This window comes from Lutra lutra, chromosome 11, assembly GCF_902655055.1.
Source record: "Lutra lutra chromosome 11, mLutLut1.2, whole genome shotgun sequence".
Lineage (NCBI taxonomy): Eukaryota > Metazoa > Chordata > Mammalia > Carnivora > Mustelidae > Lutra > Lutra lutra.
Window position 1 is genome coordinate 10,651,241 of NC_062288.1, and position 25,265 is coordinate 10,676,505.

The 25,265-nt window shown below is 44.2% G+C and overlaps 1 protein-coding gene across 3 annotated transcripts in view; it reads right to left on the reverse strand.

Moving 5' to 3' along the window:
• The window catches only part of HECW1 (HECT, C2 and WW domain containing E3 ubiquitin protein ligase 1), a 460,020-nt gene that overhangs the window by 302,967 nt on the left and 131,788 nt on the right, over positions 1-25,265 (reverse strand). For 2 of the 3 annotated variants that reach the window (XM_047695808.1, XM_047695806.1), the window contains exon 2: positions 6,262-6,319. The exons of the other annotated variant lie outside the window; for it this stretch is intronic. In XM_047695808.1, coding sequence (XP_047551764.1) covers positions 6,262-6,288 — 27 coding nt within the window. In that variant the 5' untranslated portion in view covers positions 6,289-6,319. The remainder of the gene's footprint in view (positions 1-6,261; positions 6,320-25,265) is intronic. 3 annotated transcript variants of the gene reach the window in all.

The window sequence follows — 25,265 nt, forward strand, 5'->3', positions numbered from 1 at the left end:
TACTTGGGCTAATTGCATTTTGGAGAAGAGAAAGCCCGGGAAGGTTTCGGTGGACTGAATTGATAAAGGACAAAAGATGAAATAACAAGAGAATGGGCTTGAGTTTTAATTAGGCAGGAGTGTAATGGGACCCAGAACTCCAAGAGCTTCTTAGTTACTTAGACCGGCAACTGTCATGCGTGAAAGAAGTCTAAGTCATTGAGTCCCCGCTCTGCCGGGCTATGTGAGATCCTGTGTGAAGGGAAAGATCCCCAGCGCCCATCCAGGAAGCAAGGCTCCCTCGTAGTCCCTCGTGCCCATCCAGGAAGCAAGGCTCCCTCGTAGTCCCTCGTACACCACCGCTCTGAGCATTGCAGGGCTGGCCTCAAAATGGGCTGGAGCCGGGGCTGCCTTCAGAGGCCAGCAGGAGGTGAGCGAAGCGGGAACAATGACAATCAGAAGGTCAGAAGGTCATACGTCCCCTGATCTAACAGGGACTGCCTCCCTCAGCTACTGACAATTGCCACCAAGCACAACGTGGACCAGATACTATAAGAACTATTGATTTTTTTTTTTCAAAAGAAGGTCAGACTTTGAATTTTTATATCAAATTGTCTGTTTTTTTTTAAAAATAAATTCATCAATAGAATCAGACCCATCCTCAACAACTACAAAAAAAAAATGCAGCCCAATAAAATAATCTTGCCAGGGAGGATAGAAGTGATGACTTGATGACTTCTGGGTTAAATTTTTATGCAAGTTCAGAGATAACATGAGTTTTTGGAGATGATACCCAAAGCTGGGGTACAATGGCAAAGGAGGCAACCCGAGGTGTCCCCGGGTCCTCTCTTCTCTACCTTCTCTACCCATCTCTACCTAGCCTTACCCTGCTCTCTCTTTCTTCATAGAACGTCCCAATTCCTGACATCATGCTGTAAACTTACTTTAATTTCTGAAAAACCCCCTCCCCCAACTAGGTAGAAATCCCCATGAGGGCAGGGGCCTGTTTGTTCACGACCATGTCTCTAACACAACTGTGTCTGGTACACAGTAGGTGCTCAATAAACAGTTGCCAAATTAATAATGCATGACGGGTCCATATCTCCATCTACATCATCCAAATCAGAATGAGTCTGTGTCTTCGGACCCTTATCCTGGGGTCTGATATCTAACACCTAACAGTTCATGAGGACAGAGTGACATGGATAATTTATATCCAAAACTTTTGCAGAAAATACTCCAAAATCCTACTTCTACTTTATGGGGGAAAACCCCCCCAAATCTGCAAGAGACAAAAGAAAATAGGTATCCATTCTTGGTACAGCATATATTTGGCCGTGATCATTCACAGACTGACTTATTGTTTGAAACCATGTAAAAGACGACTCTTCGCTAAGAAAGCATAACTAAGCAAACAGACCCAGAACCCACATCTGCTGACACACAGTGCTGGACCCAAACAGCAGCAGGATCCCAGCGATGCTGTGTTCTCTAACAACTCGGCACGATGCAAATGGGCATGAGGGGATAAAAAAGCAGTACGAAGGGACTTCCAGTTCTTGCTGAAAAAGAAGATTCAGGTTCTAAATCCAGCACTGCCAAGAAGAGAGGCGTCTCATTTGGGGCTACATATAAAGCCGGCACTCCCTTGCTTGAACAAAACCACTCACTACACGCTACTTCAAACAAGCAAAGCTCCAGACAATTAGCTACACACGCACGTTTCCAGCCACCTGCTGTCTGAGGAAAACAGCTCTGCAATGTGCATGCCCTAGTTTCAACCGATCTTTGAGTTGCACACAAAAGCGCCCTTCCCCTACCTGTCTCCCTTTCTCAAGCTGAGTCCACAAAAGAGCCTAGAAATAACTAAAAATACACTTCCCTTTAAGTGAGAGAAAAATATGTTTAAAGGACAGCCCAGACCTTGGATAAAAGCACTTACTTTGAAAGAACAGGACAGATCGTGTATTCAAAACAAGACACCTTCTAAAGGGCAGACCAAGAGGATGTTCAATGCCACAGCCTTGCTCTGTGCTGGAGGCTCTGGTCCTGCTGGGCATGGTGGACAGAGTTGAGCCTGTGTGGCCCGTTCCGCTGGGACTGCTGCGTCAGATGACGCCAGAACAATTATTGGGACAGGCTGTGAGCAAGTCAGCAGGAGAGTTTTATTTCTGGGCTGAGATTGCTGCTTCCTAATGGGAAAATACTGGTGGCAGAGCTCCTCCCAGGTATCAGACCGAGCCAACGCTCCCCAGGTGATCTGGGTTCTGAGCGAGGTGAGGAGGGGGTGCCCATCACGTGTTGGGGGGGGCAGAGGGCGAGTGGCCCCTGAAGGAGACCTCTTCTGTCAGGTCAGACCCCTTCTAGGTTCACCTAAGGATACTGGTCTCCTTGATGTAGTTCCTTGACTCTGCCAAGGGCATGACTCAGCTCACCCACTAGCAGTGCGAGATACACAATTTCTCTCTCATAGTCCAGTAAAGCTGAATTCAAGGCACTGAGTGGAGAATAGCTCAGAGGAGAGCATGGTGGTCCCCAACTCAGTGAGGTCTAGAGTCTGTGGCTTCACGTGCAGGGAATTTCAGAGCTTCTCCACTAGTTATTTCTATCCAGTGGCTTGGGGCTTCGGAACCTGCAGTCTATGAGGGGGTGAGGGATGGGAGAGGTGGAGGAGGAGGGGAAGGAGGTGAGCGGTGGATCTTTCAGTTGAGTTCCCAAGTCAACAAATGCAGAGAATTAATGATTCTCTTTGGCTGGTTTTCTACTGGTGTCAAGATGACCCATTGTGGGATGGACTTCAAGGCCTCTGATGACTTTCCATCTATGCCTGAGTGACTATAACTGAAAAGCAAGACAGAGATATGGTGGCTATTTAGGGAAGCTGGCTGTGGGCTTCAGATGCCCAAGGATCCCCACCTCTGTCTGCTAATACATTCTAGATACAGAACTCACCTCCAGGAAGTGATGGTGTGGGAAGAGGGTGTAGGAAGCCTTGGGATCATTTTCAGTTTGGAAGACTTTTTGGCAAGAATACTAAAGTTAGGAAGACATACAATTTCTTTTTGTCATATAGAGATTGAGGTCAAGGAGGATGAAGAGACAAGGAACATTCTGTTTCAGGAGAGGTGTGTGGTCTCGGGCAGACATGAAGCTGGGTGGGACAGAGGTGGACCCGGATCCCTTGAGTCCTACCCCTCTGAATGATCTGGGATAGTGCACAACCTCTCTGGGCTTCACTTTCTACATGAGGAGTTTTTAAGATCCCTCAAATCTTCATGCCCTGTTCTACCAAGCCCTGGCTTTTAGCACATGCCCTCATACAGAGAGAAGTCTAATGAGCCAAGTTTGTCTCCCTTTTTTTTTTCGGTTTCCTCCTCTCCCTCTACAGAAGACAGTGATTTCCAGCAAAGACCCCATCTTCATTCTGCCTCCCTATTCCAGCTGCTTCTGACCAAATTCTGAAAAGCCCAGAACCAATTTTTTATAAAGTCTCCAGAGTGTGTGGCAAACAATGGCACTAAGGACTCATTGTTTCCAGCTGCCAACTCCTCCAGGGACCCCTCAGCTTACTGGGTGTGGTCATGGTCTTCTTACAGTGCTCCGAGCTCAGGGGGGCTCCAAGTGCCTGGCCGTTCGCCACCCAACATGGGTGTTTCTGAGCTGGCAGGCCTTGCTCCCGAGGGTCCCCCCGGGGTGGAGGAGACCGTCAGGCTGAAGGCCCCAACCGGTTTTCCTTCCTCTCACCTTTCACAAGTGTTACTTCTCTCTTGCACAACCAGTATCTATGCCCTAGGGGACCCGACAGACACACAGAAGCTAACCGTTGCAACACATAAACCCTAATGTTTGTTTGCTTTTCCAAAACGGACCTGGTACAGGCTTTACGAAGCCTGTCTTTGAGCAACAAGATCTTCTCTCTAGCATGAAGATCTCCAGTGTAGATTTCAGTTCTATTCTCATTCACAGACACAAAGAGGTTTAATTCCCATCAGTTTTAGCCCCTGGTTCTTAACCAGGGGTGCATATAAGAATCACCCCCGAGACTTTTACAAAATGCAGATGACTGGGCTCCACACACAAAGCTATACTTACTGATCTGAGACCTACCCCTGGTTGAGAATCACTGGTCTCAGTATGAAATTTCCCCTTACTGGGGCTTCTTCTAGAGATTAGCATTCATCCTGCTCAGGATCATTCCAGAACCTGAAAAGTATATCTGCTTTATGCATTAGTGATCTCTCATTCATCTCCAGATATTTTTATAAATCCAGCTAGTAATGCAGACTTCTTCTGGACCATGGTGAATCTTCTGGGAAAGTATTACAGAAAGGCATAGGAAACCTTGGGATTATTTTCAGTTTTGAAGGTCTCAACAAAATACACAGAAGTAATGGGGCTGTAACATTTCCTTTATCAAGCAATTTGGGACAAGGAGTTTTGCACTGACTTTCCACAGAAACTGGGGATAAGGTTGTTTCTAGTGTCATTGTTGTGTAGGAAGTTGGGGCTTTGCTTATATTTCACAAAGTAAGTGCTTTGGGAACATAAGTCTGATCTCTGTCTTCTCCCTCCTGTTAATCAGGTAGAGCTCACTTCCATAAACGTCAAGGGAGAATAGTTGGACAGCGTCAAGGGAGAATAGTTGGACAGCGTCAAGGGAGAATAGTTGGACAGCGTGTTTCTTGGATTGCTGAATAAAATCCCTTGAGATTATCTGTGTACCCACTTAGCTTTGTAGTTGCAGTCAAGGCAAAGCTTGTAACTTTCCAAGATACCAGTCCTGAAAAGAGGCAAGTGAGAACATTCTCCCAGAAGGTTAAATGTATCCAAAAGGTATTTTTAAGTTTTCCTATTGTATCTTTCTAGCCAAAGAGAAAAATTCAAAAAGTCCCAGGGGAATGTAAACAGACAGGAGTACTGTGTGTTGGGAAAAGCATTCTCCTAAAGTAAGTTGAACCTTCCCGGAGGGGGAAGTCTAGTGGATGCGTAGCTGAGCAAACTCAGAGAAATAAAGCGGCTGCTGACAGCACAACAAACTGGGAAACAGTTTAACATTTAAAGTAAAACATTTAAAGTCATTGCCCTCGGATTGTCCCTGCACATTTGGGAGCATGGGATTACCTACTAATTTAATGCTTCCGGAACACAATACATAAAGTGCTCATTCCCTAAGCGCGTTACTCTGAACTTCCTAATTCAGACAGCTCCCTCGTGGGTGAGTTGGAGGCAGTGCTGGGGTGGAAGAGGGACCCGAGTGTGAGGCCGCATGCCTTCTGAGAGGTGGTGAATGCCGAGATGCTCACTGAACATCTCAGGGCTCCGCTCTCCTTCCCGCAGGGCTAGTTCTTGGATTAGCTGAATATGTATGTGGATATACTTAGTACATTTGCAAAGTACTATGCAGATGGGAGCTTTTCATTACTTTCCAGACAAAAGCCTCACTTACGGGTTGCCACACTAGGGCCTGTGGGTGGAGATGCCAGCTCAGATAGGCAGGTCCCTCCCTGCTCCTCACTTACCCACCCAGAGACTCAGTAGTGATATGGCCCTTCATGCCCAGTTCCCTCAAAAATAAGATGGGGACGACAGTCATACCTACCTCTTCAGATTGTTGTGGGGAGAAAGGATTCATGCAGTAAAAGCATCTAACACAGATCATGACACACAACGTCCACTAATGTGAACTATGATTATTACAAACCAGGGCTGTCCCCAACAGCTGTAAAGCTGTGATATACAGGAAGTAGGAGACGTGGCAGGAAGTCTGCGGGGACCCGGGAAAAGCTTTTCCAGGGAGAGCCCCCCACCCCTAGCTGCAAGAGACCCCCTCCAATGAACTAGCAACCTCCTGGTGGCTGGCCTGACCGAGTGAGCCAGAGAAACCGCGGCTCTGGTCTCCATGTGAATTTCAGTGCATTCACATCAGCCGTAGGTAGTTCCCAACAGCCCCGCAGAGTTCTCAGCTATCATCTTGGAAGGGCCATCCCAGAGTGCTTGTTTCTAGGTACCAATTCACTTGCGACAACTGTAGGTTCACATCACACAAGGGAAACTTGACATGCAAAAAAACATCATCTCGAAATGGAGCACGGTCGATAGGGGTGGATGCAGGGGGCAGGGGAGGGACGGGTGATGGATCTCAGATGTCAGAGCTGCCCGTGGAGAACTCCTGGGCTGGGCGACCATGGTGGGCGGTGGGCTGAGGCACATTCCATTATGAGCGGAGTGGGTTTATAATGGAATGACATGGATGGGTTCTTAGAATCAGAAAAACACACTGACCTTCACACTACACAGGTGCAGCAGCATAATGGCCCACCACGTGTACGCGCATCAATTCCTGGGGAAAAGGCCAACGAGGTTAACTCAGTGTGTATCCCGAGCAAACAAAACCAGCGACATTACCCGAAAGAAGGACGTCGTGCCCACCACCCTCATTGAGATATTTGGTTTGGGTGATCCCCAGGTGAATGGAAAAATCACACAAGGATCAAAATATTTTCATGACGTGGATCCAAGGTAGCAAGCCACGTTATTTTGCAGCATGGGTAATTTGATTTAGATTTTAAAATTTAAAGTCAAGGAATAAGAATCATAGAACTAGGGAGAAAAATTTTTTTTTCTTTTCAGGAAACAAGGATTTGGTGTGGGGTTTGTGGGGAGGAGATGGGAAAACTTCCTAAAAGCATCTTCAGACATGCCCCACTTACCAGATTCCCTCAAGCACAAAGGAACCAGAGCTACAGTTAAACCACTGGAAATATCACTGACTCATCTCAGCGCACTCACTCAGATGTGAATACTGTCCCTTGCGTCGCCAGGAGAGTATTACCCCAAATAACAATCCCTGGCCACACCATCTGCATTTCAGTACAGCAAAACCAGGTCCAAAATTAGGAGCTTAGAGGAAAGAAGCCAGACATGGGAAAATTGCTGGTGGTGTTTCCACCAGGGTCCTATTAATCCCTGTACCACTCTGGGGTTCATGAGTCTTTACTCTGGTAAAACTCTTCCTCTAAAGTTGAAGTTGCTATGGAAGGAATCAATATGGTTTCACTCCAGAAAAAAGGGGTATATGATATCGGCTTTCCAAAAACTGCAGTGAAACCTGAAGCTTTGCTGACAGATGGGTTTGGGTAAGAAACAAGTCACAAGTTTGCATTCTGAATGCGCAGATGATATTCTCATCCCTGGTCTGAGCAGATTTGCACAGGGGAGGGAGAATTTAAGGTCCATGTACTTGGGTCCTGCTTTGCGCCCTTCCTCCCCATTCTGGACACCACCTATGGCATTCAGGTCTTTCCCTATGGTGGCCATTGGCTTCGCAGCTGCTCCTCAGGCTGCCCCAGGCTCTTCCTCACTCACCTCTTCCAGGTTGGAGGTCTTCAGTCCCTCCCATATTCACACTAGGGGGCTGTATTCCCATCCATGGCCTCAAATTACTATCAGAGCACTGACAATTCCCAAATTCCCATGACAACTCAGAGCTCTCATCTGACTCCAAAGCAACATCCACTGGGGATTCTTACAGCCCAAACACAGTACAAAAAGAAGTTGGGATCTTTATCCTCGAACCCAAAGCCCAGAGTCACTGATGGCTCCTTACCCACTGGGTCTCCCTGTAAGTAACTTTGTTTTCCCTGTCAGTACCTTTTGCTACTACTTCTTAACCATTCTAGAATCCATTGCTTCTCACCATTTCTACTCCTTCATCATGACCCAAGTATCACTCCTACCTAATCTCAGTTAACCCAAACCTGTCTCCCCACCCTCCACATGCCCTATATATATACTCTACGACAGGTAGGATGCTTTTTATAAAAGGACATCAGACTGTGGCTCTTCTTTGTTTCCATAGCTGCACACTTCCTTCAGGCTAAAGCTGGAGACAGGTCGAGATATTTCATACGAGCGTGCAAAATGGATCTGGGCCTCCTGCCTGCCTCTTTACACCCCACACGTGACACCCCAGCCACCCGGGGAGCTATGAAGTCTTCAGAGACACTTGCTTCTCTTTCTCTTGGAGATGTCAGGATGCTGTCCCCTCTGTCTGAAACATGCTTCCCTCAGCCCCCCTCCACAGCCTTTAGTCCCTGGTCCCCTGGGCTCCCCAGCCAGCGCAGGTGCCCCGGGACAACACCCTCTACTTGTTTTTGGATTTTCCAAAATAATTCGAAAGAACTATTTGTTGAACATTTGTCTTGCGAAGCCAACACAAAGTTCTCTGGGAGCTCCGCTGCCATCCTCAGTACTAAGCACAGGTCTGGTCGAAGGGCTTAACTTACCGTGTTCAGTGAGACCTGGATGCATGAAAGAATTACTGAATGACGGGGACTGACTGTTTATGTCCTTGAGCGACTCACAGTCTAGACTTTAGAAGATAGGAAAGAAGCCTCTTGGTACACCTGTCCCACGCCAAATGTTGATCCAATTAATCAAACGTGCACGTTAGAAGAGTAAGAAGAACAGGAAAAAAGACCATTCAAATCACACATTCCTGATTTAGTGCTTAACCTGGGAGAATACTGGTGTATTTTACTTTACAGTTTACTGTACTTTTTTTTTTTTTTTTTTTTTTTTTTTTTTTACAATTTCCTTATAGTTTAGCTGCAAAACTTGATACTGGCCAAGAAGAATGAGAACAGAGTGGAGACTTTATAAACAAAGTAGGGATTAAAAAGGATCCAGCTCTAGATTCCAAAATCTCATGCCACCCCACCAACCAGGACCTGGATGGTACCTCTTCCATCAGGAATAGGTTGAAACCCAAGGAAGTTAAGGAATGAAAAGAGGACCAGGTGCCTGTCTACATGAACGCAACTGGAAAAGTGCCCTACCCTTTGCTTTTGGCCCATCTAAGCTTCCAAATCCACCAGGCTCTTCGAAGTATTTAACTTCGAAGTTAGTTAGAAGAAACCCCAACAGGAAAGTGTAACTGACAGTACTGGGGATCAACACAGTTGTACCTTGAAAGTAACCTGAGATTACACAATTCCTCCTTCAAATGCACAAGCATTTATATGCAGTTTTATCAATTTCTTCTACTGCACTCAAGGGGCTATGACCCTTGGGGGGACTCTCAGAGCGCCCTGCACAGGGCAGTGGGGAAACCAAGCAGGAAGGATGCTTCTGGAGATCACTATGCAGGGCCTGTGGTAGAAGCCCTAACAGCAGAGCAGGAAGGGCATGGCAAGCACAGTCCTCAACTAGGCCAATCCTTCCTGGTCCCCGAGTCAGCTCCCTGAGGCCCTGACATCCATGCTCGTGCCCTGCAAACTAGCCATCCAACAGCATCATTCTAGGGATCAAGGCTGAAAGGTGTCAACACTCTGCCCCTCCTACCAGGTCACCAGGGGAGAAGTTACCATTATTAAAAATCAAAAAAAGCAGATAAGATATCCATACAGGGCCAATATGGATCTGGTCCCTACCCAAATGAGCTAAGGTTAAACACTAAAACACAAAGTATAACACAATGATTTATGATGTGCTAAAAAGTTTGTTTGCTGTTTTGCTAGCCTCCTGTTCCCTTTGGTCTGGATGTAGGAAGTGAACGGTTTTGGAGAAAGACAGCAGTATCATTATAGGTAGAATGGATAAAAGGAGGCAATATAAAAGATGAAAAAGATGACAGATTTTTTTAAAAATCCTTTTTTGGTAATCATAGAAAAAAATGTACATTTGCTGTTTAAAACGCCAAGCCATACAGACAGTATGACAAGAAGTCACTCATAAACCCACACCTGAAGAAATCTAGAGATTCTGGTTGGGAGTGGGTTTCTCATTTCCAAGAAGTGGTTTCAGGGAAGCCTAGTCAAAGTGCCACCTTCTGGGCATCCTAGAAAAGCCCCAGAGATCCTGGCCTTCCCAGGAGGCCTGTGATATTGAAAAAGAATTACACTTACTCTAAGCGGATGTGTCTCATAGCCTCAGAAAGCTGGTCAACTCTCACAATCACCCCCCGTAAGAGACTTGCCATCATGACTATCAATTATTTTTAGTTGTCCTCAGAATGGATGATTGACAGTGAGGATCGACTGAATTCCAACAGGAGATGCCAACTCGTATGTGGGCAATTCCAAACGCAACACAAGGGATCCGCCTGGAAGGACAAATTAAGCTCAACTGTTCGTGTTTGGAATGAGATTTTTAAAAGCTTATTTCTTCTTGGAGACCAGAATATTGGACTTGCCGATTGAATAAAATGATTCTTGTTGAGAAATCCCGGTCACAAGCTGTGTCACTAGAACTTCCCGCACGTTGCTGTCACAGCAAGGACTCCTCTACTAACGGCCAGTGGGACAATGCACTCACACAAACGACTCTGGTCCGATTTTTGATTTCATGACCATGAGCTCGTCAGCACGACTGGGGGTCTAACTTGTCTCGTTTCATCCCGAGCTCATTTCTCTCAGTCCCTTGATTTGATGCCATTTGCATTTTCAGGACACACAAAATTTACTATCACATAACCTTAATGGCACTACTGTCGCTGAATTCCTTTTCCTGGGAAGAAAAAGCCCCTACCACGAACATCAATTCATGCCATTAACAACTTACAATGCCTCCCAAATTCTCAAGCCCTACCATCATATAGATCATTGATCTTAAATTTAAAAAAAAAAAAAAAAAGGCTTTGACAAACTAGTGAGGCTTTTCTCATCAAATATGGACTTGGCAGCATACCCACAGAGTTAGTCATTTTTTTAATCCTCATTTTATTAGTGTATTTTTGATTTTCATTTATTCATATATTTCTCCAGTTCTCTAGCATAACCATGACCAAATCTCTATTGATCATGATACACAGAAGGAAAATAAAGATGTCTTGACTTTCAACTTCCAAGTTCACTGAACTTCCATGTGACATTTTCTTCCCAGCCCAGTGACATGCTGATTCTAAGGAAGATTGGTTCCAAAGATGACCAGTTTGTCTTTACTGGGACAGGTCCAACTCCATGAGCAAACAATGTAAATACGTGAGTGCAGCTTCCTCCTCCTAGTACCTTGTTCCTCAGACCCCAACTCTGAGCAGCAGCATGGAAACGCCAGGAGGAGGGGTGAGGCTGAGTCCTATAGCCAAGATGGTAAGGACCAGGGGAGGCAGCCCCCAGCAGCCCTCCTGCGAGGGTCAGAGTTCTTGGCATAAGCTGGGTCCCCAGCCCACCTCTTCCACCCTTCCCAGGGCTGAAATTTACCACTGCTCAGCCCACGGCTGCTTTTCCTCAACCTTCAGGTTCCATCCATAGGACATCTGCGATGGGGAAACTCTCAACAGAACTCCATACTTGACTGACTCCACAACAAAGCTGTCTTCCAAGAATAATAGCTGATCCCAGGATGTTTTCATTAAAAACAGATTTCAGTGACAGACTAGCAAAACATTTTCCTTGTACAATAAGCAATAGGAAGGGGCAGAATTATGCAAAACATATGGGCTTCTCACTGTCCTCAGCAGCTAAGAACTCACTTACACTGTCTTCAGTAGCTCATTTAACTCATGGAAGATGGGTACGTGCAGGCTTCATCCTGCTCAGTGCTTTTCATGTTCCAAGTGGCCGAAGAAGAAGAAAGGCTGGTTGAGTTGCATTTCTGCTTCCATTTCCAAAATATGTCACCAGTTGTCTCTGAGGGGTGGGGTTTGCCTGTATCCTTGGAGCGTCAGAGAGGGGCTAGTAGCAAAGCAGGCTTAGCATCGTTCATTCATTGACAGTTTACCACTTGCCTGGCATCGTTTTCACACTGGAAAAATGCTGTGGTGAGAGCTAATATCTAATATTTATATAGCTTCTGATGCATCAGGCCCCTTTCTAAGTGCTTCACGTAGAGGAACTCCCTAACCCTCGCAGCAGCCTTGCGAGACGGTGGTTATGACTGTCTATAGCTTACAGGCAAGGAAGCTGAAGCGTGGGCTGATTATGTCACTTGCCAAGTGCCGTGCACAGAATGAGAAGCAGACCTAGGCATCAGGCTCCAGAGTGCAGAAGGACCTCGCCCTACCCTAAAGGAACCAATCTAGACAGACCAGACTGCCTGAATACAAAACCTGTCTTAGAGCACTGAATCCGAGAGCTGAGGAGGGTCCTGGCAGTTCCTGTTCAGTGACAGAAAGTTATTTTGGTTGGGAATACCTTTAAGACAGTAATGGGGACAGGCCTTCTGGAACCCCATTATGGTTCATTATATTTAACATCTGTTTCATTTTCGGTTTTGCCCCTACAAATAGTTTTCTAAGTGTTATTTGTTAAGCAATCATTCAATATATTAGAAATCAATAAATTTTTTATAAACTCACATATTTCAAGAAGATCAATCTCTTCTACTGTTCCTTCTAGTCATACATTGACACACAAAGTTTTCAGGTTTGCATGTACATGTGTATCCATATACACAGAGTAAAACATAAAAACCTATTTACTATATATTTATAAGAATAGATCACGTTGGGTAGCAAAAACGCTCCCTTTATTAATTTTTGAAATAAATTCTTCTGCTTGCATTTTTATTTGTCTAGAATCTGGAGAACCAGGGCTGCTATGGACACAGGGGGATGTGTAAATATGCCATACCAGTGCTATGTTTATCACAAGGCACTTACAGGGCAGGGAGCCAGAGAGTGCTGGCAACACCACACAGAAGACTCTGCCCAAGATTCAATGGAATGCAATCCTTACACTCAACTGGCCACATTCTAGAACATAAAAATCCCATGGATCTTGTTAGTGGGATTAAGTTAAACTAGCAAACGAGGAGGAGTCAAGATGGCGGAGAAGTAGCAGGCTGAGACTACTTCAGGTAGCAGGAGATCAGCTAGATAGCTTATCTAAAGATTGCAAACACCTACAAATCCAACAGGAGATCGAAGAGAAGAAGAACAGCAATTCTAGAAACAGAAAATCAACCACTTTCTGAAAGGTAGGACTGGTGGAGAAGTGAATCCAAAGCGACAGGAAGATAGACCATGGGGGGAGGGGCAGGCTCCTGGCAAGCGGCGGAGCAGCGGAGCACAAAATCAGGACTTTTAAAAGTCTGTTCCGCTGAGGGACTTCACTCCAGAGGCTAAACCGGGGTGAAGCCCAGGCGGGGTCAGCGCGGCCTCAGGTCCCGCAGGGTCACAGAAGGATCTGTGTCTGAGTGTCGCAGAGCTTACAGGTATTAGAACGGGGAAGCCGGCTACAGAGACAGAGCTGAGGAGTGAGCTCTAAGCTCGGGGTTACCTTGAACCGGTCGCAGGCTTGGTCAGCTCGGAGTACGGCCAGAGGCCAGAGTGACGGGAGTAACTGGGCGCTGTTCTCTGAGGGCGCACTGAGGAGTGGGGCCCCGGGCTCTCGGCTCCTCTCGGCCGGAGACCAGGAGGCCGCCATTTTCATTTCATTCCTACCCTTCAGAACACTACCGAAAGCGCTCAGGGAACAAAAGCTCCAGAAAGCGAACCCGAGCGGATTACTCAGCCTGGGCCCTGGTAAGGGCGGTGCAACTCCGCCTGGGGCAAAGATGCTTGAGAATCACTACAACAGACCCCACCCCCAGAAGATCAACAAGAAACCCAGCCAGGAGCAAGTTCACCTACCAAGGAGTGCAGTTTCAATACCAAGGAGAGCAGCGGAATTCCAGAGGAGGAGAAAGCAAAGCACGGAACTCATGGCTTTCTCCCCATGATTCTTTAGTCTTGCAGTTAATTTAATTTTTTTTCTTTTTCAATTTTTTTTCTCTTCGTCTGCTAAATTTTTTTAAACCCTTACCCTTTTCTTTTTAACGTTTTTTAACTAGTTTATCTAATACATATATATTTTTTTCTTTTTTATATTTTTTCTTTATTTGTTTTCTTTTTTTAATTGTTTCTTTTCTTTTTCTTTCTTTCTTTTTTTTTTTTCTCTTTCTGAACCTCTTTTTAATCCCCTTTCTCCCCCCTCATGATTTGGGATCTCTTCTGATTTGGTTAAAGCATATTTTCCTGGGGTTGATGCCACCCTTTTAATATTTTACTTGCTCCTTCATATACTCTTATCTGGACAAAATGACAAGGCAGAAAAATTCACCACAGAAAAAAGAACAAGAGGCAGTACCGAAGGCTAGAGACCTAATCAATACAGACATTGGTAATATGTCAGATATAGAGTTCAGAATAACGATTCTCAAGGTTCTAGCTGGGCTCGAAAAAGGCATGGAAGATATTAGAGAAACCCTCTCAGGAGATATAAAAGCCCTTTCTGGTGAAATAAAAGAACTAAAATCTAACCAAGTTGAAATTTAAAAAGCTATTAATGAGGTGCAATCAAAAATGGAGGCTCTCACTGCTAGGATAAATGAGGCAGAAGAAAGAATTAGTGATATAGAAGACCAAATGACAGAGAATAAAGAAGCTGAGCAAAAGAGGGACAAACAGCTACTGGGCCACGAGGGGAGAATTCGAGAGATAAGTGACACCATAAGATGAAACAACATTAGAATAATTGGGATTCCAGAAGAAGAAGAAAGAGAGAGGGGAGCAGAAGGTATATTGGAGAGAATTATTGGAGAGAATTTCCCCAATATGGCAAAGGGAACAAGCATCAAAATGCAGGAGGTGCAGAGAACCCCCCTCAAAATCAATAAGAATAGGTCCACACCCCGTCACCTAATGGTAAAATTTACAAGTCTTAGTGACAAAGAGAAAATCCTGAAAGCAGCCCGGGAAAAGAAGTCTGTAACATACAATGGTAAAAAATATAAGATTGGCAGAAGACTTATCCACAGAGACCTGGCAGGCCAGAAAGAGCTGGCATGATATATTCAGAGCACTAAATGAGAAAAACATGCAGCCAAGAATACTATATCCAGCTAGGCTATCACTGAAAATAGAAGGAGAGATTAAAAGCTTCCAGGACAAACAAAAACTGAAAGAATTTGCAAACACCAAACCAGCTCTACAGGAAATATTGAAAGGGGTCCTCTAAGCAAAGAGAGACCCTAAAAGTAGTAGATCAGAAAGAAACAGAGACAATATACAATAACAGTCACCTTACAGGCAATATAATGGCACTAAATTCATATCTCTCAATACTTACCCCTGAATGTTAATGGGCTAAATGCCCCAATCAAAAGACACAGGGTATCAGAATGGATAAAAAAACAAAACCCATCTATATGTTGCCTACAAGAAACTCATCTTAAACCCGAAGACACCTCCAGATTTAAAGTGAGGGGGTGGAAAACAATTTACCATGCTAAAGGACATCAGAAGAAAGCAGGAATGGCAATCCTTATATCAGATCAATAAGATTTTAAATCAACGACTATAATAAGAGATGAGGAAGGACACTATATCATACTCAAAGGAACTGTCCAACAAGAAGATCTAACAATTTTAAATATCTATGCCCCTAACGTGGGAGCAGCCAACTATATAAACCAATTAATAACAAAATCAAAGAAACACATCGACAAGAATACAATAATAGTAGGGGATTTTAACACTCCCCTCACTGAAATGGACAGATCATCCAAGCAAAAGATCAACAAGGAAATCAAGGCCTTAAATGACACACTGGACCAGATGGACATCACAGATCTATTCAGAACATTTCATCCCAAAGCAACAGAATACACATTCTTCTCTAGTGCACATGGAACATTCTCCAGAATAGATCACATCCTCGGTCCTAAATCAGGTCTCAACCAGTATCAAAAGATTGGGATCATTCCCTGCATATTTTCAGACCACAATGCTCTGAAGCTAGAACTCAGTCACAAGAGGAAATTTGGAAAGAACCCAAATACATGGAGACTAAACAGCATCCTTCTAAAGAATGAATGGGTCAACCAGGAAATTAAAGAAGAATTGAAAAAATTCATGGAAACAAATGATAATGAAAACACCACGGTTCAAAATCTGTGGGACACAACAAAGGCAGTCCTGAGAGGAAAATATATAGCGGTACAAGCCTTTCTCAAGAAACAAGAAAGGTCTCAGGTACACAACCTAACCCGACACCTAAAGGAGCTGGAGAAAGAACAAGAAAGAAAGCCTAAACCCAGCAGGAGAAGAGAAATCATAAAGAGCAAAGCAGAAATCAATGAAATAGAAATAAAAAAAACAACAGAACAAATCAACGAAACTAGGAGCTGGTTCTTTGAAAGAATTAATAAGATTGATAACCCCCTGGTCAGACTTATCAAAAAGAAAAGAGAAAGGACCCAAATAAATAAAAACATGAATGAAAGAGGAGAGATCACAACGAACACCAAAGAAATACAGACAATTATAAGAACATACTATGAGCAACTCTACGCCAACAAATTTGACAATCTGGAAGAAGTGGATGTATTCCTAGAGACAAATAAACTACCACAACTGAACCAAGAAGAAATGGAAATCCTGAACAGACCCATAACCAGTAAGGACATTGAAACAGTCATCAAAAATCTCCAAACAAACAAAAGCCCACGGCCAGACGGCTTCCCGGGGGAATTCTACCAAACATTTAAAGAAGAACTAATTCCTATTCTCCTGAAACTGTTCCAAAAAATAGAAATAGAAGGAAAACTTCCAAACTCATTTTATGAGGCCAGCATCACCTTGATCCCAAAACCAGACAAGGATCCCATCAAAAAGAGAACTACAGACCAATATCCTTGATGAACACAGATGCAAAAATTCTCGCCAAAATACTAGCCAATAGGATTCAACAGTACATTAAAAGGATTATTCACCACAACCAAGTGGGATTTATTCCAGGGCTGCAAGTTGGTTCAACAGCAAAATCAATCAATGTGATACAACACATTAATAAAAGAAAGAACAATAACCGTATGATACTCTCCATAGATGCTGAAAAAGCATTTGACAAAGTACAGCATCCCTTCCTGATCAAAACTCTTCAAAGTGTAAGGATAGAGGGCACATACCTCAATATTATCAAAGCCATCTATGAAAAACCCACCGCAAATATCATTCTCAATGGAGAAAAACTGAAAGCTTTTCCGCTAAGGTCAGGAACACGGCAGGGATGTCCGTTATCACCACTGCTATTCAACATAGTACTAGAAGTCCTAGACTCAGCAATCAGACAACAAAAGGAAATTAAAGGCATCCAAATCAGAAAAGAAGAAGTCAAACTATCACTCTTCGCAGATGATTTGATACTATATGTGGAAAACCCAAAAGACTCCACTCCAAAACTGCTAGAACTTGACAGGAATTCAGGAAAGTGTCAGGATATAAAATCAATGCACAGAAATCAGTTGCATTTCTCTACACCAACAACAAGACAGAAGAAAGAGAAATTAAGGAGTCAGTCCCATTTACAATTGCACCCAAAACTATAAGATACCTAGGAATAAACCTAACCAAAGAGACTAAGAATCTATACTCAGAAAACTATAAAGTACTCATGAAAGAAATTGAGGAAGACACAAAGAAATAGAAAAATGTTCCATGCTCCTGGATTGGAAGAATAAATATTGTGAAAATGTCTATGCTCCCTAAAGCAATCTACACATTTAATGCAATTCCTATCAAAGTACCATCCATTTTTTTCAAAGAAATGGAACAAATAATCCTAAAATTTATATGGAACCAGAAAAGACCTCAAATAGCCAAAGGAATATTGAAAAAGAAAGCCAAAGTTGGTGGCATCACAATTCCGGACTTCCAGCTCTATTACAAAGCTGTCATCATCAAGACAGCATGGTACTGGCACAAAAACAGACACATAGATCAATGGAACAGAATAGAGAGCCCAGAAATAGACCCTCAACTCTATGGTCAACTAATCTTTGACAAAGCAGGAAAGAATGTCCAATGGAAAAAAGACAGCCTCTTCAATAAATGGTGTTTGGAAAATTGGACAGCCACATGCAGAAAAATGAAATTGGATCATTTCCTTACACCACACACGAAAATAGACTCAAAATGGATGAAGGACCTCAATGTGAGAAAGGAATCCATCAAAATCCTTGAGGAGAACACAGGCAGCAACCTCTTTGACCTCAGCTGCAGCAACGTCTTCCTAGGAACATCGCCAAAGGCAAGGGAAGCAAGGTCAAAAATGAACTATTGGGATTTTATCAAGATCAAAAGCTTTTGCACAGCAAAGGAAACAGTGAACAAAACCAAAAGACAACTGACAGAATGGGAGAAGATATTTGCAAATGACATATCAGATAAAGGGCTAGTGTCCAAAATCTATAAAGAACTTAGCAAACTCAACACCCAAAGAACAAATAATCCAATCAAGAAATGGGCAGAGGACATGAACAGACATTTCTGCAAAGAAGACATCCAGATGGCCAACAGACACATGAAAAAGTGCTCCATATCACTCGGCATCAGGGAAATACAAATCAAAACCACCATGAGATATCACCTCACACCAGTCAGAATGGCTAAAATTAACAAGTCAGGAAATGACAAATGCTGGCGAGGATGTGGAGAAAGGGGAACCTCCTACACTGTTGGTGGGAATGCAAGCTGGTGCAACCACTCTGGAAAACAGCATGGAGGTTCCTCAAAATGTTGAAAACACAACTACCCTATCACCCAGCAATTGCACTACTGGGTATTTACCCTAAAGATACAAACGTAGTGATCCGAAGGGGCACGTGCACCTGAATGTTTACGGCAGCAATGTCTACAATAGCCAAACTATGGAAAGAACCTAGATGTCCATCAACAGATGAATGGATAAAGAAGATGTGGTATATATACACAATGGAATACTATGCAGCCATCAAAAGAAATGAAATCTTGCCATTTGTGACGACTTGGATGGAACTAGAGGGTATCATGCTTAGCGAAATAAGTCAATCAGAGAAAGACAACTATCATATGATCTCCCTGATATGAGGAAGTGGAGATGCAACATGGAGGGTTAAGGGGGTAGGAGAAGAATAAATGAAACAAGATGGGATTGGGAGGGAGACAAACCATAAGTGACTCTTAATCTCACAAAACAAACTGAGGGTTGCTGTCGGGAGGGAGGTTGGGAGAAGGGGGGTGGGGTTATGGACATTGGGGAGGGTATGTGCTATGGTGAGTGCTGTGAAGTGTGTAAACCTGGCGATTCACAGACCTGTACCCCTGGGGATAAAAATATATGTTTATAATAAACAAACAAACAAACAAACAAACAAACTAGCAAACGAATAGGGAAAGGGTTTATACACGAAGTTATTCCAACCAGGAACATGATCTCTTTCTCCACTTATTAAATTTGTTTTTTTTTTAAAGATTGTATTTATTTGAGAGAGAACGAGGGAGCCCAAGCTGGGGGGAGGGGCAGAGGGAGAGGGGGAAGCAGACTCCCTGCTGAGCAGGGAGCCTGATGCGGGACTTGGTCAATCCCAGGACCCTGGTATTGTGACTTGAGCTGAAGGCAGATGCTTAACCGACTGAGCTATACAGGCGCCCCATTTTTATTTTTTTAAATGAATAGTCTTAAGTTTCTTCATGTAGGTCCCACAAAGTCCTTGCTGTTTGTAGCCGAGGTTTCTTTCTTAAGATTTCAAGATGGTGGGGCGCCTGGGTGGCTCAGTGAGTTAAAGCCTCTGCCTTCGGCTCAGGTCATGGTCCCAGTGTCCTGGGATCGAGCCCCACATCGGGCTCTCTGCTCAGCAGGGAACCTGCCTCCTCCTCTCTCTCTCTGCCTGCCTCTCTGCCTACTTGTGATCTCTGTCAAATAAATAAATAAAATCTTTAAAAAAAATAGATTTCAAGATGGTTTCTAAAATTATCATGGGTGTGGGCTGAAGAATACCTTTCTTATTCTGTTTTTCTTTGTGTGTGTGAATAATGGCATTTTATTCCCTTCTGTTTCAGATTCTTTTTATTGGGCTAGTATTTGTGTTTGTTTGATCATATTTTATTACCGTGTGTGGTCGAATATTAACATGTTTGCTGCTCTGACATTCAGCACCAGCCAGAGAGGGAAGACTCCCACCTACATCCCCCTGTAGGAAGGACCAAAGTTTCCTTCCCTGCACCCACTCCTGGAGTAGGGGCAAGAGGTTCTCTATGGGGTTCCTCAATGGGGTGAGCTCCACCTTCCTTCAGAGTTTCAAAGGAACCCCTTGAGCAAGGTTCTGCCTGGTTCCAGGTGAGGATTCCCCCTTATCCAGGCCTTCTCCCTACAGGTGTGCTAGGGTTGGGCCTCGTAGGTACGAGGGTAGTCAGGATTGGCTCTGGCAGGGGACTGGTCTGATTTGCTGGTCAATCTCAATTCAGTGAGACAAGACAGAGGAGGACTAGCAGGACCTTGCTTTGGGTCTGCTGTCTAAAACCCTCAGAGAATCACAACATGACCTAACTTTGTTTTCATTTGCTGGGCATATATCTCCCTCCAGGCCTTCATGGGGAGGAGTCTTTCCATTCAGTCATATATTCAGCAAGGGTTCATTGAGGCCCAACCGCACACCAGGTGCTGGAGATGAAGCAGTGTTTGTGAACACCACAGACTATGAGGCCTGGCTGTGCAGCTCATGTTTGAGAGGAGACAGCAGCAACAACAACAAAGAACCACAATAAATAAGTGAAATACCCATGTTAGATGGTGGGAAATTTTAAGAACAAATAATAAATGAGAAACAGAATGTTAAGATGTAGATAGGAGGTGACATTTTAGATCAGGTTTTTCAATGGAAAGAAGATTTTGAGTAAAGAACAGAAGGAAGAAAGGGAAGTGTCTAAGGAGATGTCTAGGGAAAGATGGCTCCAGTCAAAGAGAACAGCAGATGCAAAGGTCCTGAGGTGGAAAGTGCCTGGGCTTTATTTGAGAAACAACAAAGAGGCTAATACGGCCAGACAGAACGAAGAAAACAGAGAGGAGAACAGTAGGAAATGAAGTCGAAGATGTAGCACGGGGTTGGATGGCTCCAGGCTTCCTAGTTCAGTAGAAATGCTCGGGTCTCCACATGGAGTGAGGTAGGGAGTCACCAGAGGGCAGGGAAGTGACACGACCTGGCTGGCAATGAGCAGAGTGTCTTTCACTGCTGCTTTAAGAGCATACTGATGGGGAGACAAGGGAGAAAGTCAGGAGACCTTGCTAGAATCCAGCATACACATGAAGGTGGCATGAATGGAGTGGGGGTACTGGGAGTTGTGTGAATTTGGTCAGAATTACAGAGAGAAGAGCACTGTCACAGGCAAGGCTGTTTTGCATTTAACTTAATGCCTCTACCTAGGCTTGCTGTTGGTCTAGCAACGAGGAGCTCTTGCAGACCGAAGGGGCTCCTTGCTGCTCCTTACCTGCTCATCTACCCACAGGGAAACTTCTTGCTGGGTAGGATGAAGCAGTTCCTCTTTCCCTTGCCAGGAATTGTCCTCTGTTTTCCTGCCTCTCTCAGTTCTGCCTTTGCTTATTGGAGGCATCACAGCTCCTATGCCCACTCTATCTCTATGTCCATTTCTAGCTGCACCACATTTGGGGAGTGGAAGACACTAGATGAAGACAGGAAGGGAGGAGAAATGGGAGGCTGGCCAGCAGGTGGGTTGGTGCTGGTCAGGCCCTGGTCTTCTGGGTACCAGTCATATTCTGTACCATGGAAATCAGTTCTGGAGACAGGTTTATCAGTCACTGTTCCTAGGCCCCAGAGTGCTATCATTGTGCATCATTTTGGAAACTTTTCATAAAATTATTTCCATAGATGTTGTACATGGGGGAGGGAGAGATATCTAGTGACCTCTGTCACTACCAGTCCTTTTGGTAACTGGATATTACCACTCTCTACTTCAGTCACACATTTTTCCACTGGATAAAATTTTAAGACTCTACAGACCCATAGAAGAGTACTTCAGTTACTGAAAAACAATAGCAGGTTTTCTTTGAATGCATAATCCATAAAGATATCAAAAACATAGGCATAAGCTGACCCAGATACATGTGATTGCATGTGCTCAACACCCATCTTTTCTACAGTGGCATCTCAAAGGGCCTAAGGACTAAATGTAAAAAATTGTGCCACTCAATGCTAAAATACTGCAAGGCAAGAAAAATTAGAATATCCAAGTGGTTTCATCAGAAACTTTATCTTTTCCACATTGATGGTATATAGGAACATGAAGAAGTTCCAGATGTAACATTTAACCCAATAATGTCACCGGCTGGGACAGGGAGACAAGTGTGAGATTTTTCACTCTGGTCTCAGCATTTCTGTTGGAGAATATTCACCTACCAAGGATCGTGAACCGGACAGGTCCTCATTTCCACCTCTGAAAATGTGGGTCTGCTAAAACTGAATGACAACTTTAACAATCTTACAAACCAGAATATCAAAACCACAAGTATCAGGAAAAACAGCCTATGAATATTATGTTTCTAGTGGTAAGGGGTTTCTGAGCAAAGAGCCCTGGCACCTGGGTTAGGGAGGGATTTATGGCCACCCTAAAGATAGAGACCTCTGGAAAGATGTCATCTCACCTGCTCTGGAAACATTTGTTTACTTGCTGGAGTGTAAGTCTTTTGCCTCCTCTGCTCAGAAAGGATTTCATCATTTTCCAGAACAAAGGTCTTTCTTCCGTTCTCCAGAGAGGAACATGGCCAGATGGGCCAGGAGCTCCCATATAAGGGCTGAGAGTCATAATTTCAGGGTTTCTCTCCTGTGGCACAAAGCTCTGCCTGTATAGGGAACCCCTGGCTCCCACTGCTCGACCCCTAAGGGGAAATGATGGTAAGACTGCAGAGAAATCAGTCTGTTCTCTCATCCAAAGACCTCATGGTTTCGGTCTGAATAAATGAAGACAAGTGTCTGTATCATTTCACACGAAAGGGTAGTTGGCTGTGATGGTGACACCATTCACATTCTCCTCCGCAGCGATCACACGTCCTGCCTGCCATGCAACTTGCTCGTGCTACGTGTGGGAAGACCAGAGACACCCCACCTCACACACTTTGGACTTGACCATGTACTATGTGCTATGCTCTGGCCTGTTAAATGGGATGTTCACTTCGGAGCAAGAAGTTTTAAGAGATATGAGTTTACACCACACCTCTTGCTCCTGTTCCCTCTCCCCCAGCAACAGCGTGTTCCAATTCTAGATTGGGCTATGCCTTCAGCCTATACCTCAGAAGGAAGAACACATATGCAGTCCAACCCACAAAGTGAAGGAGAGCGGCAGCCGACCCCCAGCCTAAGTGTGATGGGAAGGAGAAATAAATGTTTGTAGCGGGAGCGATGAGGTTATGGGGATGTTTATTTCACAGCCTACCCAGGAAAAGCAAACTGTGGGGATATTTGTTTCACAACATCACCAGCCAGCCAAAGCTGACACAGCTGCAAACCAGCCTCCGTCCTACTCCTCTCTGCACTGGGCCCCACTGCCCACACCCTGATTCTTCTGCACCAACCAGCATTTGGTATTTCCCTAAGCTGACCTTCTTTAAAAGAAAGGTCTTCTATTTCATGAGTGGGGAAGAGGTTTTAGAATCAATATAAACTTGTGAGATGGCCATGATCTAAAACATATCTTTCTTCTCTCCTGTCCCATTCAAACCATCGCAATCAATCAAGTCCTCTACTTTTTATTTTTGTACTTGCTGGTGTCTCTCCTCCATTGAAACTCCAAGCTGTTTTGATCGCTTTCCCCTAGGAACTGTCAACTCTCAGGTCAAATTTGTCTCAGTAGTCATTAGGTCAGGACATACCTTGTATCCTTCCCTCCTCAATATTTCCCACAAAGAACACATTCTTTGCCAACAAGGGAGAAGATTGGATTCTATTCGGTGGCTGCAATGCTGGGTTGCTGGTAAGGGATCATAGTTATATGCTTACATTTACTAAGTTTTTATCTAAAACATAGAAAACCACAGGAAACCGTCTCCTGCCCCATCAGAAGGCTGCATTTTCTGCTTTGATCTGCTGTCTCGAGTCCTTTTCAATCTCTTAGCTGGCAAACAGAAAGTCCCCTTTAGGACACGAACGCAATTACAAAATTGGAGTTTAACAGACTTAAACTGGGTCCTCCTGGAGGCATTTGCACTTTAGAATAAGAGCAGTCTCAGGTCATAGTGGCTGGGACAGGGAGAGAGTAGGACGGAGAAGACCTGCCAGGAGAGGTTAGTGTCTGGTCTCTCTTCACTGTCTACCATGGCTAAAAGGGGCTTCGGACAAACCACAGCCAGAGTCTGTTAGAGGTTGCTCACTTGAAGTCAAAGAGCTTAGAAGAACTCGAATTTACAGACTTAATGAACTCGGTCACTGCTTCATTTTGCCTATCCAGAATCTAATAGTTTAAGGAATAACAGGGCAGAGTTCCACGTGATTTTAATGGAGGCACACCGAGCAAATGGGATAACATAAGCCCGTACATATCAATTCAGGGAACCCACATCGTGTGCAACAGCTGTGGGGATGCATTAAGAGTTGTAAATACCCCGACAAAAAGAGTTGCTTTGAAAGGCTTGTGATGGGAGAGACAGATGGTTCCCAGATGTAGAACAAGCAGGAGGGCAGGGGGAGGTGGAGAAGTCTGAGTTCAAGTCTGCTTCTGCAAATTCCAGCTCTGGGACCCTAAGCAAGTTACTCAAGCTATCCAAACATCACTTGTAAATGAGGACTCTGAGTGTTTCCACTCCACGGTGCTGTTGGTGGATTGAAGTAGGAAAATACATGGAAAGTACCAGATACACAGCACCTGCAGGACTAAGAGAGACACAGAGCTCAGTATCAAGGAAGGCGTGCAAGTTCAGGAACTGAGGGGCCTTCCCACTCCAGCCAGAGCCTTAAAGAAGGACTAATGCTTGGCTGAGACTTCAACCACCCAGCCCCTTTTCTGCTTTATTTATTTTTTTAAATTTCAGCAAACTTCAAAAAGCTGTGAGAATATTACAATGAATTCCCTAATACATTTCACAAAGTTTTTCTAAATGTTAGTATTTTGCTACATTTGTTTTTTCTTTCTCTCTCTCGGCTTGTGTGTATGCATACACACATACTCATGCATATAAACATATATAATTTATTTTTTTTTAGTATATGTGCTGCCGAAGCGAGCACTTTATTTTTTTTTAAAGATTTATTTATTTATTTATTTGACAGAGATTACAAGTAGACAGAGAGGCAGGCAGAGAGAGAGGAAGGGAAGCAGGCTCCCCGCTGAGCAGAGAGCCCACAATGCGGGGCTCGATCCCAGGACCCTGGGATCACGACCTGAGCCGAAGGCAGAGGCTTTAACCCACTGAGCCACCCAGGCACCCCTACATATATAATTTATATAATTATGCATATTGATATGTGTGCATGTCTGATTTTTTTTTTGAACCACTGAAAAGCGGTCTGTAGATACTCTTTACTGCTAAATACTTTGGTGTATA